Genomic DNA, 16,342 nt, shown 5'->3' with positions numbered 1-16,342 from the left:
GTGGCGATGGGGTAGTGATTTCTGTAGAAGTGACTGAATGAGTTCATTGAATGAGAGAAACAAGAAATGCATGGGTCCTTATTCAGATGTAGCTAGAATTGCCCAATTCACAGTGAAATTGGGGCTATGTTGGTTGTAACAGCAATCTGTGCACTTTGGGAGTTCATAATAAATATTAATTTTATCGAATCAAAACGGCACAAGATACAATCTAAATGGCGTACATGTATTTTATCATAATTACACCTATAGCTACCCATATACGTGTGTACATGAAGCTTTGGCTCGTTTTGCACTTTCATGAAACCAGAAATTAGTTTAGATTCAAAACTAACTGGAGATGTGAACATTCCAACTCAGTTTTTTTGCCCACGATACTTGCCTACCCTACTAGATGAAGCACTCGAACCTTGCTTTAGATCAACCATTTCTGTGGTCACAACCAATAACGCGCTGTACTGCCTCGTCACACGAAATACCGCGCTGTACTGTCTCGTACCAAAATGCTGAACTCTCGTTTTCAGAAACACCAGCTTCGGTTATGAGAAACGAATTTTTCTATTAAAATAACAACATAAAAAATAAAAACAGAAATAAATTAATTGTTATCGACTTTACGTCGCCTTCGGCGTAATTAACGGTGATCTGAAAGTCAAATGTGGGATAAGTTAGGGCTTAATATCTGCGAACGAGGTATAATAAACGAAGCGATTCTGATCTTAGTTCCAATTTAATGGAATTTCTTCTCTTCTTACGCGGCACAGGCACAGTCACATTGAAGGCCACCCCACTACGGGTCCTACGACGACGACGTCGTTTTGGGGCACTGTTCAAGATAAATGAACTAACATATGAGAAATTGTTCACTTGAAGACACATTGATCGACATACCTTGATGTCACGACAACGTTTTTATATCAAAATGCGTATAAAATAGTAAAGAAAGTGTGTTAGCCGGTGTCTTCTACGGGTTTGAAGTATGTGTTGGCTAGACTTGCTCCCTTCTTTGTTTTCTTATTATCTGTAAAGATACCAAAAACTGTGAGTACAGAATTACAATAATGAAAAGTCTACGGCATACGAAGAAAGTGGCCTCACCTCATTCAGTGGGTTAGCCGGTGTCTTCCGTGGGTTCGAAGTAAGAGTTGGGTATGTAAATATTCTCTCTGGCGACGCAGGGTTGGCTTTACAGCTTAACGATAGTCGATTCCAGAACCTTTGAATGGAAAAGAAAACAGCCACGAGCAAGTATGGAATAAAGCGATAGTTACATCTGTGTACCAGAGCACATATCATATAAATTATATATTGACAGTTAACCGCTAAAGGTATTGGACACTGAATGCAGCCTAATGATAAAAGGATGACAGATCCCAGCAAACACTCGATATCCCATGGATTTACTGGTATGTCCACAATTGTTCCAACTCGTCCCACCTCCCAAGGTTAGTTACTGAGGACTTGCTCAGTTTGTCACAAATTGGACATCCAGTTATGTAACTCCAGGTGAATTCCAGTGGAAGAAATTTTTAGAATCTTCCTATTCCCGTCACCAATGAATATTCCAGAGGATGTCATGGTAGTCAGTCACCTGGATGCCACGTACATGGGAGTTCATCAGGATGCCCCTACTTGGATATCGTTTTCATGGAGTCCAGCTGGCTTGTTTAAAATAAAGACTCTCTCTCTCTCTGTGTTCAAAATGGCATATTATCATTATTCATCCCCACGTGGGATGCACATGCACATCTCGCGGACGAAATCGTAAGACATATAGGCTATAATTTATAGCCATTTATTGGTGTACTGTTTTTTTTTAAATATATCGCAATCCTGCTTTGTATTGATTTAATGAAATTGTTAATAAGCTGAACTATAGGCCTAAAGAGGCATATAGCAGGACCCAGGCGTGCACCTGCACCTGCACAACTGCACAGTGCACATCATGGCGAAATACGTGTTCTGAATATGTATACTATCCCAATATGGTGAAATACAAGTACAAATGTGAGCATCAAGGTGAAATTGTGATGCATGTGGCGGCATCACAACGTGATTCAGTAAGCATGATACGCCATGACCAATTGACCATTCGTAGCACACAACACGTCAAGTCTGGTATCTCAACAATCGCGGCCCAGACAGCCTTCTTCCTTCTCCGTCACGTGATACCTGCTCAGTGCAGCGCGACGGCGCGTGCTTCTGGCATTTGAATCTGAGTTGATGTCTGTGTGACTGATGCGACGAGTTTCTTAGAGATAATGGACGCAGACAAAACAGTCATTAGTCATTGATTAGATTGAGAAGCTGTACGAAGCGAAAGCTGAAGACTTGCTCTCTGTTGTTAGTGTTGTTGATTCAGAAACTCTACCCGAACCGCTCCAACAGTGAAACAGTTTGAAATGGTAAGAGTTCTAATTAATAATGATATAGAATGATGCGTAAATAGACTTAACCACCGTATACACTTCTTGTGAGCGTAATTTAGCTTCTCCTTTTTCGTTGATAGTTTGTGTTCAATATCGATATATGGTAGAACACTCATTGTTTGTTACGCCTCGTTATTTCTTGGAATGCAGATACGCCATACTGTGAAGTGTGAACACGCTGCAGTATGATTGAAACGCCATAAACACCTATTTGCTGATTCATTCCAATAGCAATGTTTTGCTGGTCGGTAGACTGAATGTTCCTCAAGATAGTGATAAAAATATCTCATGTATTTGCGCGGTCATACCATAGTAATTTATGTAATAAGGCATTTATATATTGCTTGATCACTGGCTAACTCTATATGGATTGTACCAGTTAGGTTGCGCCTGAGACTGATTGCCGCCATTGTGGATTATTCCCAATTAACAACTCTTGCTGAAAGTATTCTGCTGACTTTTCCTTCAAAAACCTGATAAAATGAGTACATTTGCTGAAAAGTATGTCCCATGGCCATATACAACCTAAATGAGTAATTGATTATGAACAAGTGCAAGTTATACTTTGATAGGATACCATGATTGATTATTATGTATAGTTCATTATTAATGACTATGCCCCTTTGTAGTACATGATACGCTCTTGCCGTGGCCAAATTCACCCTGTATATATAGCCGCACCCCAGACTGGAATCGGTGGTTGTTTTCGACAACATGTTGTGCGTGACAGACACATTTCTCGCGTGATTGAAAACTTTCATTCGCGTGGCGGAAATATTTTTCGCTCCGATTCGATACTTAATTACTTTTGAACGACAATATGTGCTGAAACAGACCTGGTATACACCGGACTAAAGTTACACCGTATATTCGCTGTTGCGCAAATGCCACGGTTGCTTGCGTTCATTGTAAAGCGCAAGCGCCTTATTCTGCATCTGGACTATGATATCGCTTTGTGATGTCAGCATAATCCATTAATCGGCGTGATCAGATATAAATGCTCGCGTGACAACTGATGTTAATATACAAGCATATTGTCTAAACGTGATAGAAGGCATTATTTAAGATTATGTTGACTCCCTCTTCAAGTTGAGGAAATGCATGTGCCGCAATCAAACCCTCAACTCAGAGCCGCGGTTTGGCCTTTATCGCCCAGCGACTCTCGGCTATCAAAATGAATTATCGAATTACCATTGATGACGTAATCATATTCTGGGTGATTCACAGTAGCCAATATTCTCGCCAACAGTAACCTGATAACTGATTAGTGTGTAAATGTACTATAGGCAGCATGATTGCACCCGCATCGGTTTGTTTTTGTTTTTCGTACTGTCAGATGACTTGAATACAACCATTCTGATTTTTTACCTAGATATCAGCAATGTCCGCCGTTGGTGATGACCACGTCAAGCAGACTGCACGAAGAATGCATTATAAATTGTGTAGTGTACCGTCAACATAATGAAGTACTTAAATACATCATGGGCTTCAACTTGACAAAAAAGAGCACAGAACAAGTGGTGCCCGTATAATATCATTTTCTGTAAGTAAATTTGGTCAAGGTTTTACCATCATCTTGCCACGAAATCGTGACTATTTCTGAATATAGGCAGTCAACGTATATCCATGTTGACTAGCGCGTATCTTTATGTTGAAGATGATCAGCATTGGAACCCAAGCAAAGCATCAAATTTCTAATCGAGTGTATGTAGAGATCTATAAGGCATGTAAAAGCTGCTTCCAGTACAAGCAGAAAATTGAGTTAGAAAGAAATCTTGTAATTTGTTTCATAGAGTAGATTTGATCTCGGTCAGGAGTAGCCAACCCGTGGCTCGCGAGAAGGTTTTCAGTGGCCCGCGAGTTAATTATCGAAATAAATTGCAATATCAAGAAATAAATTAGGCAGGTAATTTATTGTGAGCTTGCAAGACCAACGAAAATTTGATTATCCTGACCGCAAACTTTGAGATGTTGATGACGAAAATATTAGTTCCGACGCATTGGCGTAGCCAGGGGCCATCCACATTTTCGTATATGAACATAAAGTAGAATATTTTGTCGCAGATTTATTTGACTTGATATTTTTCTTAGCTCTTCGCACGATTTATTGTCACTCGATTTGTAGCTTTTATAGTATTGTTTCCCTCTCATGAAAATTAAATATGCGCCCAATCTACGGAATTGAGCTCAACTATATTCGCAATTATGTGAGAACTTGTCCTACATGCGACTTCGCGCCTGCACTCGCTGAAAAATAGTCGTTGATGAAACCTTTGCGCAAAATGATAGACACATGTTCACTGAAATCTTCGATTATTCGTGTCTTGGTCAATTATGCCCTGCGGTACACAGATCTGGTCAATTGAGCCCAGCGGTATACAGAGGTGACCCACAATATATGCAACATTATTATTGCCAGAATTCATTCATTAACTTTGAAAAAATTTCGCGATTTCGGATCATATAGGTTCTATTCTAGCTGCACCTATATTCGCAAACAATGGAATTGTCAATAATATGGTGATTTGGCGGCAAAATACAGTTAAAATCAATAAAACAGTAGCTCTTCTAACAATGATGTAAGTCGGTATTTTTCTATGCTACCTATAATTTACTCGAACACTGCGGCAAACCTGGGTATGCGTTGAGGTAGACAAAGTATGTTACTGTAAACGCGGACGTTGAAATTTTCTTCATCGTCTTAAATAGTGATTCAGGTTTCCCTCAAGGCCAGGTATCATTTGAGTCTTTTGTGATGCACTGGTGCAGGGTTGGCCAACCCATGGCCCGGGAAGGTTTTGAGTGGCCCGCGAGGTAATTTCCGAACTTGGTAATGTTATAAAAAAAAATGAATTGCACAGATTGTGAACTTGCAAGGCCAACCAAATATTTGATTAGTCTCGCCGCAACACTTGAGATGTGATGACTAAAATATCAGTTACGACGCATTGGCATTTCCATGAGCCAGTCACACTTTGGTAGATCTTCGTACACTACAAAGCAGAATAATTTGCGATAAATTTATGAAAAGTAAATATTTTCTACACGCTTCGCGCAACATGTAGTCATTCGATTTCTTGCTTTTAATATTGTTACCCCTTTTTGAAAATGAATTAACGCCTAATGTATCAGATTGAGTCTAACTATATTCTCGATTACGAGACAAAGTGTCGTTCAACATATGCGACCTAGCGTTTGCGCTCGCAGAAAGACCGTCGACTATGAAACCTAGGCACAAAATGATTGATGCATGTTGGTCGAAGCTTTCGAAATTGATATGTCCAGGCGCTGAATAGTCCAGTCCTGGCAAACTGAGCCCAGCGATATACTGCAGGTCCGCAATATAGTCAAGTGACAATATTATTGAGCTATGAACTTCGAAAACTTTTCGCGCGGCTAGTGGCCCGCGCAATATTTCGGCGTTCGAATGTGGCCCTTTGGCTGAAAAGGTAGGCCAGCCCTGCACTAGTGCGACCACAGATATTGTAATTATATTTTTGTGAAACTATTGTCTTCACCACGTAACTTGCATGTATCAGTTCCGTTTTGGCGTTTGTGCTTCTGTTTTTGGTAATTTTTTCATAGAACTCGGAACGCAATATGCATTTTTTCCGCACTCGATATATGCAGTGTTGAGGGATTATTTAATGGAAGTATTTATTACGGAAATTTCAAACGTTGCATTGCATCAAACAAGCATTGTTCAATCTATGCAGAATTGCTGGGCGGTCTGTATGTTTGACAGCCCTGATGTAATGGAATTTGGCTTCTTGCCAACATGGGTAGTCGAGGTAAAAGTAGTCAGTGCTGCTCAAGTAGTACATAATTTCTAGTGAAATATATGTGGTGGTTTACAAGACATGTTAAACCTACCTCAAGGAAGCCGTTAGGGTGATGTCGTAAATTTGGTCGAGGTGTCGCTTGATTTTTGCATATAACCGTAAGTGGCATTTAACAAATTGAAGTATTCAACGTTGGGACTCTAGTGGAAGTAGAAGTAACAGGAATTTATACTGGAGTATGTAATGATTTACGAAGTATGTTAAAACTACTCCAAGTTGAAATTGAAGTTGAAAGGTACTCGAGTTGTTTGAAAATGGTAGATTTGGTTGTAATGTTTCATTCTTTTACCATGTAATGGTCCGAACATGGGTAGCCGAAGTAAAAGTAGTCATTTTTGATACTTAAGCTGAAGTAGAAGTAACATCATAAATTTCAACTGAAGTCGAAGTAGCAATTTTCAAGGTATGTCAAGATTATTTCAAGTGGAAGTAGAAATATAAGTTGATAAGTACTCAAGAAGTGGTCTTCGTCGAACAGGAGTTAGTTCTCAAGCGGACATGTACCGGAAAGTAACGTAAATATGTAGTGAAGCATATGTAGCACTTTCCAAGGCGTTGTATAACTACTTCGAGCAGAAATAGGCAACATACGGAATTCACTGACATTGCTGTATATATTTCAGCCACAAGCGCAGAGAAAAAACGTTTTGGTGCAGCCACTTGTGATTGACGAAGAAAAAGAATAGGCAATCAGGCACTCGACATCCGCAAACGGTGCATAGATTTAATTCTTGGAGAGTGAATTTTTACTGAACGCTTTTTGTAATGCTCGTTTTAAATTGTTGCGGTTACTTTATTCCTGCGATACCATTCTTTCATTTCATCAATCTTTTGCACATGGACTGTTCCATTAGCTTCAAGTTGTCCCAACAGTTGCAGTGTCTTATATTCCTGTGACACCTTTTTTATGTAATTAATGCTTTTTTACTTTGACTATTTGTCATTAGTTTGAGTGGTATTAGCAGTTGCTGTTTGCTAAACTCCTGTGACACATTTTCTGTGATTGCTTGTCGCAATATGATTTTTTACTTTAGCCTTGACTGTGTTAAGTGGTAGTAGTTCTCGCATTATTTCACATTTTGTGTTTCGTAAATTAGATGTAGTTTCGTTGATAATAACCAATATCGTATTTGTATTTTGCCAGTTTCATTCCCCACTCACCCAATATACGCTGTGTGTGAGCTGATATGATGTTGTATCCCATGTTGTTAGTCGTGAGGCGTTGAACCAGATATGGAGTGGAGATGATAAAGGGGGCGAATGACACTTCCATAGGGAGTGGCGTCATGTCCACAGTACGTCAGGCGTGTCCATAGGGAGTGACGTCATATCCACAGTACGTCAAGCGTGTCCATAGGAAGTGGCGTCATGTCCACAGTACGTCAGGCGCGTCCATAGGGAACCACGTGACGTCCAGGCTAGGTCAGACGCGTCCATGACGAGTCTCTCCATGTCCACAGCACGTCATTGCGGACGTACTCAGCGAGTGGACAGGACATCTCTAGTTGTCGACAAACCCACTCCAGGGAGGTAACGGCCGGAAGTAACCGGATGTCCTGCCAGCTATTCCACCGGAAGTCAACTGGACATCGAGTGTTTGCTGGGATGTAACAAAATTGTTATCCACCTTCTCAACGACAACATCGGAAAGCGGTAACGAATTGTCATTTTCTTTTTCAACGGAAGGGTGAAGGTAATTCAACAATTGAATCACCTTGAGCCTCATTATTGAACATATGGCAAAGGTGTCAATCGCCGTAACAGAACCAGCTTAATGAAATAACATTAATGCCCAATCTGTGCTAGTAGAGAATATATTTTAATGGAAGCCTATAAAATACGCATGATCGAAAAAACACCTAAATATGTTCTATAGATAGAACCAACTCTTGGAATTTTTTCAAACATAAAGATTTGAGCTTTCCACATAATTTATATTATCATGACATTACGACTCTGGAGACACAACTTGGTAGACCACTGAATTTTTGTGACATTACCTCCACACACGAATCGCTTATCAAATTGTTCTTCTTAAGAGATGCAATGACCTCATCCAGAGATTTCACTTTTTTTTGCAGACGGTATGTTCTCATTCTGGCTGCAACCAACCTCTTTTTAATTTCTGCGACCCTACGGCGTTGCTGTTGAACGACTTTTCGAGGAGACGTGGGCGCACAGTAGCTGTGGTCGTGAAGAACTACTTCAGGTTCAGCGGTTTGTGCTTCATAATGCCGTTTCTTATCTGGAACTGCAGAAGGTCTCACTCGTCGGTTGTTTGAAGCCTGAAATTTGTGAATTTTATGTTAACTAGGGCTAAAATAAAGGTATAGTAATTGGAACTCAAACTTCATAAATATATAGTCACTGTCTAGTGTCTACCGTACCTTTGGCCTCATATATTTTGGAAAATTCAGAAATCTTGTCGGCACCGCATTCGTCCTTAAACGAATTCTCCCGCCAACACGGTAAATATCACTTTTTGAAAAATGATCAGAGCAGATGACCGACGATCTTGCTGGCTCCCAGTCTTTTCTTCTAATACATTCTATCCATCTTTCTTTCAGGGAATCATTGGTAGGAAAGCTGCGTTGTAGAGAACATTGTATCAGTTCACAAGTAATTCTATCATACGAAGCACACCAAATTGACCATTCTTTGTTATGAACGATGATAAAAGTAGCAGGAACATATGAGAAATTATCTTGTTTGATTTAGATATATCTGTTACTTTCTACCCCAGAAGGATAAACTATTAGGTAACCTTTTAAATCTAAAGCCAAAGGTAAACCTAAAAAGAACATCTTACGAGACAAATCGAACGTCTCGCACGCACAAAGCTATAATGAACTCGACCACGGAATTAGCAATTTGAACTTTAGTGTGAGCATCTGGCACCAGAAATATAGAATTATTACTCAACTATGCTGGACAAAACCGTGTGGCCCTCAATTATACCTTTCCTTCTAGTCCTACCTTCACGACAATTTTAGGCAAGGATTGAGTACTAAGCTAGTTATTGGCTGAACTGCCCATACAGAATACAAACAGTGACCTGGCTGGTCATGCTATTACAGGTATACTGATGAACTGACATGGTGCTGAGACTGCTGATAGAGTCTGCTCTGATCATACCAACATCCATATACTTGTGACAAAATGTTCTGGTATAATGACACTTTAACATGGCCTATTCATTAATGCTGTGGCTTATCTGGACATTGATTAACTGTGATGGTCAGGAAATATTAAATATAGAAACTGATTCTTCAAAGATAGTCTTGTTGCCCTGCATATTCTGCCATTCACTCACCGGTGAAATGTTCTTGGATGCCGACGCTTTACCAAAGACTCTTCATCGCTACTACCATCGCTATTACTTCTCATATATGACTCCGTGGATATCTTTTTCTGCCTTTTACTGCACCCATAGGCGCAACAAACGCTACCACCAAAACGAGATGTCTTCGACATGTCGAAATACACAGATAACACAGATATAAACACGAGATATTGGGCTGAAACAAATCCTGAATGTTATGATGATTATTCATTCAAAGCTCCATTCGTATAAAATACTACAAACCCAATACGAATCAAATATATTTTAAAACTGGACGTTTTTCCATAAGCGCCTGTACTAAGTCGTCCAGCCTATCCCCCACAATGCAACTGTAACATGGTGACAACGCAAATTTGCTTAGCCGGAGATGGCAGTAGTTCGGGGCTTGGTCAGCACTGCGCATTTGCGCACGTGCGCAGCTTAGAGGGAACATTGCTCACAGCTAGTTGGTACTTTGATAAATGTGCATTGTTAAAAGTTATATTAGACCCTAGTACGCAGCACTGCCTCACTATGCTCAAGAATCCAACAAAAACTAAACCAATTGGGGAAAATCAGTAAATTAGTACGCCAGAATGGTCGATTGCAGCACTCCCCACAGTCGACATACGCAATTCCGTACCTCTACTCAAGCATATCCCGCGACGGACTGATTTCGCCGGGAATCTATCTTGGGCCCTTTTCATACCGGGGTTCCGGGAATAACATTTCTCGAAAATGTTTACCGGAACCCCTCTATGTGAACATAACACTGGTTTTTCGGGGCGGTATGAACGCGCTTATTTTCGGAGATTTTTACGGGACCAACTGGGTATGAACACGAATGGCGCAGCTGGGTTCCCGGAACGCCGTCAATCAAACATTTAGTTACGGTAACGCGCTGTTCATTCAGGCTGCTTCCTATTTCGAGGCCAGCTACCTGCGGCATTTGATCTTCTTGTGTAATGGTGTTGGGAATGCATTATTCTTGGATTTATATTATGTATGCCCACAATACGTAGTCACTGACTACTAGTCAACTTCTTTTTTCTGTAGTTTTGTAAACAGAGCACGGCTAAAAAGGTAGAACACCATCTCCAAATGATGCAGCATTGGGTGAGTTGCCTGAAAACTTTAGTACTTCAACACTAATTTGGTAGGTGATCTTAACCGTTACCAAATTTGTTACATCAAAGGCAAGTTTCTAACCACGGATATGCTGTGCGTAGGTTAGTCACCGTCATATACGCCAACTGAATAGGGGATTTAGTAACATCTGCTTTGATAGTGGCAGCGCAACAGAGAATGATGTCCTTAGCTCTGAATCACTAACCAAAATTGAAATTGTACCAACGGGCTGGTAAACCATCACACATCATCCAAGCCATAATTAGGTTTTCACCTTTGCCTTCATTATCTTGTTACAACCAAGTCATTCCTTTGTTATGCAATGTTAGGCAAGTATAACTTAATTTGATCTTTTCGCAGGTCTAGATGGAGGATACTGATGAAAAAGGTGGAACTGTGCAAGTGTGCATTAAGTTATAGTTTCTCTCACGAATAAAATGAAACAGCACAAACACATCTGGTTAAGCAAGAGCATTGTTTATTGAGAAAGTCACACAGAGCATTTCCGACGTCTGGGCCAGCGATACTTGGATCACCACCAGGTCTTGTCTTCATTGCGTATACCATACTCTGTATCATTCTGGCCTTAGCGGATTGCAGTTTCTGAGCAAAGTCGAACACCGCGCCTTCAGTCGACCAAAATCTTTCAACCTTCATGTGTGCTTTGCTAAGTTTCTGAAAAAGCAATTGTGAATTTTAAGGGCAGCAGAAAGGAAATTTATATTACATATTTGAAATTAGCTTTAGCTTATGCTCTGTTTGTTTTCGCGAGCCGGGGCTGAAAGGGATAGGCTGCGTCATCAGTTATGTAGGCTAGTACGGAACCCTCTGGCTCCCAATCATGAAGTCATCCTGAACAACTTGAATGCAGCAAATGCATGTTTGGTACAAATGTTGCTGTGGTAATTTTTTTAACCAGCCACAACACTCAGACTTGTGCAAGTACTGGAATTTCAAAATGCGCAATTTTTTAAACTAGCAACTAGAACAGGGGTGGCCAACCTTTTCAGCCAAATCGCCACATTCGATTGACGAACTATTCTGCGGGCCACTAACCGCACGAAGCGCGAAAATTCTTTGAAGTTGATAAATTATTAATATTGTCACTTGACTATATTGCAAGCCTGCTGTATATCGCTGGGCTCAGTTTGCAAGGACTGGACTATTCTGCACCTGGACACATCGATATCGAAAGCTTCGTCCAACATGCGGCAATCAATTTGTGCCTAGGTTTCATAGTCGACTGTCTTTCTGCGAGCGCTAACGGGAGGTCGCAAATATATATATAGTTAGAGTCAATCTGATACATTAGGCGTTCTTTCATTTTCACAAAGGGGCAGCAATATTAAAAGCAAGAAATCGGGTGACAAGATGTTGCGCTAAGCGTGTAGAAAACTTTTGATAAATCTATCATGAAGTATTCTGCTTTATTGTAATGTACGAAGATCTACCAAAATGTGACTGGCTCATAGATCTACCAATGCGTCGGAACTGATATTTCAGTCATCACATCTCAAGTGTTGCGGCCAGACTAATCAAATTTTTGATTGGCCATGCAAGTTCACAATCTGTGCAATCCATTTTTGATAATACTACTAATTTCGGAAATTAACTCGCGGGCCACGGGTTGGCCGGTCCAGAACAAGAACTATCAACTTTTCAAAATCTGAAATTAGAACTACTCACTTTCAAACATCCGCAACTAGAACCAAAAACTATTCCCTTTTTCAAATCCACAACTAGAACTACTTAGTTTTAGTAACTAAAAGTACCTAAATGAGTAAGTTGAAGTACATGTCTGACTACACTACAAAAACATATAAATTTGGTCTCATTTTCAGCAATTTCAATAGTTTTGACTAGATTCAGGCCGAGTTATTTTCAATTTACCACCGAGTCAAATCCGAGTCCAACTCATCGAGCAGAGCGTCGAGTTCGAGTCATGGTTTTATGACTCGAGTCCACGTCATTGTGTTGACTGCTCAGTTTCCAGTTTAAGCTAATTTTCCATCAATTTGGGTCTTACTTTTGAGACAGAAAGTAGCCTAATTGGCAAGAACAATTGGTCTTTCAGACTTCTTTTTCTGACATAATGATTCAATGCCAAATTTGTCCGACCTTTTTGTAGTGGTATGCTATGCAAAAACTGGCTGACATTCCGCCATGACAAATGTAGAAATATTACTATGCACTATAGGGCTGGGCAAAATCGAGTACCTGAGTGATTCGATTCTGAATCACTTATTACGCTTCGAGTCGAGTATCATCATGATGACATCACAACACAATGTACTATGTCAAAATTCAAATGTGTAGGCTACGTTTTATGCCACCATAAAGAACATAACGCCTATTGTCCGTCACATTAAAAATACTTTGGTGTTTTTTCGACCATACCGTTTTCATTGCACTGCTTTACAGTGTTATGGAATGGTCATGACTTCGGAAATGTGTTATTTCCAGCAACGTGCCAACGTTCGTAGCTTTGTACTATATCTCGTATGTTGCGACATGGCCAATCAAGGTTTCAAGGCTTACTCAGTGGAAAATAGTATCAAAACTACGGTATAATTCTCGTTAGAAAATAAATCAACTTTCAGTATAATTTCAGTACTCGAAAAATATTATTTTACTACTCGACTCGAATCATCAAAGTTGATACTCGATTTAGATTCGAGTACTCGAATCATTGTGGCTAGCCCTACTAGGCACCAGCAATTATTTTCAATAAAATCAACTTGTGACAGTTGCCTTCTTAAAATACATCTGATGTTTACCTGGATCCAGTGGCGGCTCGTCCTATAGGGCAACTGGGGCATTGCCCCACCTAAAATTCTGTTCAATAACAATTCAACCATTTATAGACGCACAGCAATCAATATATACCGAGATCACAGCGAAACCCGCGTTCTTCATGTGCTTTCGCTTGCAAACGCCCATACATAGCGAAGTCTCTGCGAAAATCGAATTCTCTTCTGTGTTTTCGCTTTGTGAATGCCTAGCCGGGGCTTGCCCCGGTAGCGCTCATAACAAGCTTTCACTATCTATTCTCTCAAAGCCGCGCACAATAAAGAAACGGTGATTTACTCTCTCCTATTCGTAAAATGGCCGAGCAACCGGGGCAAATATGCCTACTCGAGCTTAAGGTGTGATGTAACAATCGTATCTATATCTGAACTCGGTTACCGTAATATGCGTTGAGTCGACCTTTGCTGGTATAGGTCGATTTTGACGGTGTTTCGCACCATGATAATTCTTGAAACTTGGTATGATATGTCGTGAAGGTAGTATTTAACACTGCTCCAAGTTTCAGGCTTACTACTTAAAGATAATCGTAGTAATTCCGTTTCGGAAGTTCAGTGTGTGCTGATCTATCATGTACATAGTACAGCAAACAGATTTTACTCAAAAGCCGGTATTGGTCTCCATTGATTTTGACGATGTTCTATACCGAGATCGGTCATGACATTTGGCACGGTAAGTGTTATTATCGACCGCTGTAACAAGTTTTAAGTTTGTCACTGAACTATGTGGGTGGTAATTTCGTTTCCAAAGTCGAGTAAGAGCTGACTCTTCATTTATCGCCAACAAATTTACGCAAAAGCCGTTATTGGTCTCTATTGACTTTAACGATGTTCCATACCTAGATCTGTCATGAGCTTTCACACGGTATGTCTTGATTTTAGTATCGAACGCGGTGCCAAGTCTTAAAGTTGACACTCAATGATTGAGGCAGTTATTTCGTTTTCGAGGTCGAGTATGGTAGAGATGCGCGCTGATCTGATACTTAGCCTACCTACGTCATTGCGGATCTCACGCAAAAGCCGGTGTCGGTCTGTGCTAATCTATAGTCTGCGTTCCATAACGAGATCGGTGATGATATTTCCAATGGTATATCTCGATGATCGCATGAAACAGCTAACCAAGATTCTCGGTTTGCATTCAAATATTCATATAATTTCATGTTCGCCAATGTCCATTTCAGTGTGAAATTGTGGCCTTCAAACCATTTGCTTACAATCCCCTGTCAATAGCGATAGCTATTTCATTTTCGATGTCGGCTAACAGCTGATCATTCGATCAGCCTATTCCTCGATCTATTTTACTCAAAGTTCGGTGTTCGTCTGTTTGCATTGATTTTGACAGTGTACCATACCGGAATGGGTTATGAGATTGCGTATGCTACTTCTCGATGATTTCTTGTAACAGTATACTAAGTTACGGCTTTTATTCATGTATTTATATATTAATATATTTTCCAACGGCGATTTCGCAGCAGACTTATAGATAGTAAGCCGTATGTGTTGTGTCACAGTCTCCAGTTTCAAGGCCAAAATGTCCTACGTTGTTCCGAGACCGAAGTTCCGAGGCTGCTGTCCTTAGTTCTTCAAAGACCATTCAAATTGATGTTCTGGATTCAATATGACAGGCCCAATCTATGAGATAGCAATTGCGTATGTGTCCGAACTCGTTGACCTTTCCAGTTAGGCTTACGCAATCTCTCGAGTTCTAGTCATTGGAATTAGTCAGGTCAAGTCAAGTGCGAACATGAATCGTATTGAATCTTTATTCCGTACGTAGTTTACGCAGTTGCCTTTAGAGCGAAAATGAGAGGTCTAGAAGTTGTCCAGTCTATTGATCCAATCGTACGCCGGGTGCTTCCGCTTTGGTTGCCTATTATCACCTGGTCGTAACCAGAGATGGCCACAGTCCGGTTCAGGAGCCGGAGCAGGATTTCAATGTTTTTTACCTGGCCGGACTGGATCCGGATTTCGAATTTGGGGTGACGGTCGGATTTTAGGGTCTATCGATTTGCGTAATCTATAACTCTACCATGAAATCAAAACGCATGCTACTAAGGATGACCTGATACTTGATTCGTGGCATAGGGACGATTCTTAGTTCACGTACATTTTGTAAAATAATCCTTTGATTAAAAATAAATGAATAAAACATTTGTTACCACACTTCAAGTCACGGCTCACCGGCAAACCTCTCGCGGTACCTACGTTAAAATCACTGTTGTCGGGAAATTCATGTGACCATCATAAAGTTACTTTTTTACGTTGGAAAACGCCATTGTGACGTCATGTTGATAAAAGTCGCTCGCAGCCCTTGCCCCACCACCCGATATTGTCACGAGCCGCCACTGCCTGGATCTATAAAACGATTGGCTTCATTGGCTAGCCTCCAAAGAGCGACAGCTACTCAGCAAGCAAGAGAAATTGAGTTCGAATAATTTGCTGGCTGCTTTTCGTTATGGTCTCGAAGCTCTTCGCAGAGTATAACAAATGTTTCTCTCACGGAGATAAACTGACTTTGTCGTACGCAGATGTGATCGGTGGTTCTTTTCATTCCAGGACTCTATCCTCTTTGCTGGCTTTCAGTTCCTGCTCTCAGCTTCAGTTGATAATATACAAGCCATAGGAACATGCTCGGGCTCTATACTGATACAGATTGAACATAAGTTCGCGGTAACTCTAAATAGGTATGAACGCGCTCTTTTCCCGGAACTGTTTCGGTAATTTTTTCTCTATGTGAACATCGCCTGTTTCGGAACTTGTTCCCGAAAGAGTTTCATAAATCCGGTATGAAAAGGGCCTTATAGCGTTCAGGGGCGT

General features: G+C 40.6%; 1 protein-coding gene and 1 long non-coding RNA gene across 2 annotated transcripts; one reads left to right on the top strand and one right to left on the bottom strand.

Annotated features, from left to right (window-relative positions):
* Positions 1 to 711: 711 nt before the first annotated feature.
* Positions 712 to 10,005, bottom strand: LOC145444229 (THAP domain-containing protein 1-like). Its single transcript, XM_080322180.1, has 6 exons — positions 9,585 to 10,005; positions 8,659 to 8,857; positions 8,250 to 8,556; positions 1,099 to 1,216; positions 892 to 1,021; positions 712 to 826 (listed from the first exon to the last, which is right to left on the bottom strand). Exons 1-4 carry the CDS (start codon positions 9,743 to 9,745, stop codon positions 1,194 to 1,196), a joined length of 690 nt encoding a protein of 229 aa, XP_080178306.1. The 5' UTR covers positions 9,746 to 10,005; the 3' UTR covers positions 712 to 826; positions 892 to 1,021; positions 1,099 to 1,193.
* Positions 10,006 to 10,521: 516 nt separating this feature from the next.
* LOC145438140 (uncharacterized) lies at positions 10,522 to 11,173 on the top strand. Its single transcript, XR_013914849.1, has 2 exons — positions 10,522 to 10,709; positions 11,082 to 11,173. It is a non-coding gene; the product is annotated as an uncharacterized LOC145438140 (long non-coding RNA).
* The last annotated feature ends 5,169 nt before the right edge of the window (positions 11,174 to 16,342 follow it).

This window comes from Botryllus schlosseri, chromosome 1 (genome assembly GCF_051294905.1).
Source record: "Botryllus schlosseri isolate E-star chromosome 1, Bs_hap1, whole genome shotgun sequence".
NCBI lineage: Eukaryota > Metazoa > Chordata > Ascidiacea > Stolidobranchia > Styelidae > Botryllus > Botryllus schlosseri.
The sequence above is the reverse complement of the archived record's forward strand: the minus strand, read 5'-3'. Positions and strand labels throughout refer to the sequence as shown.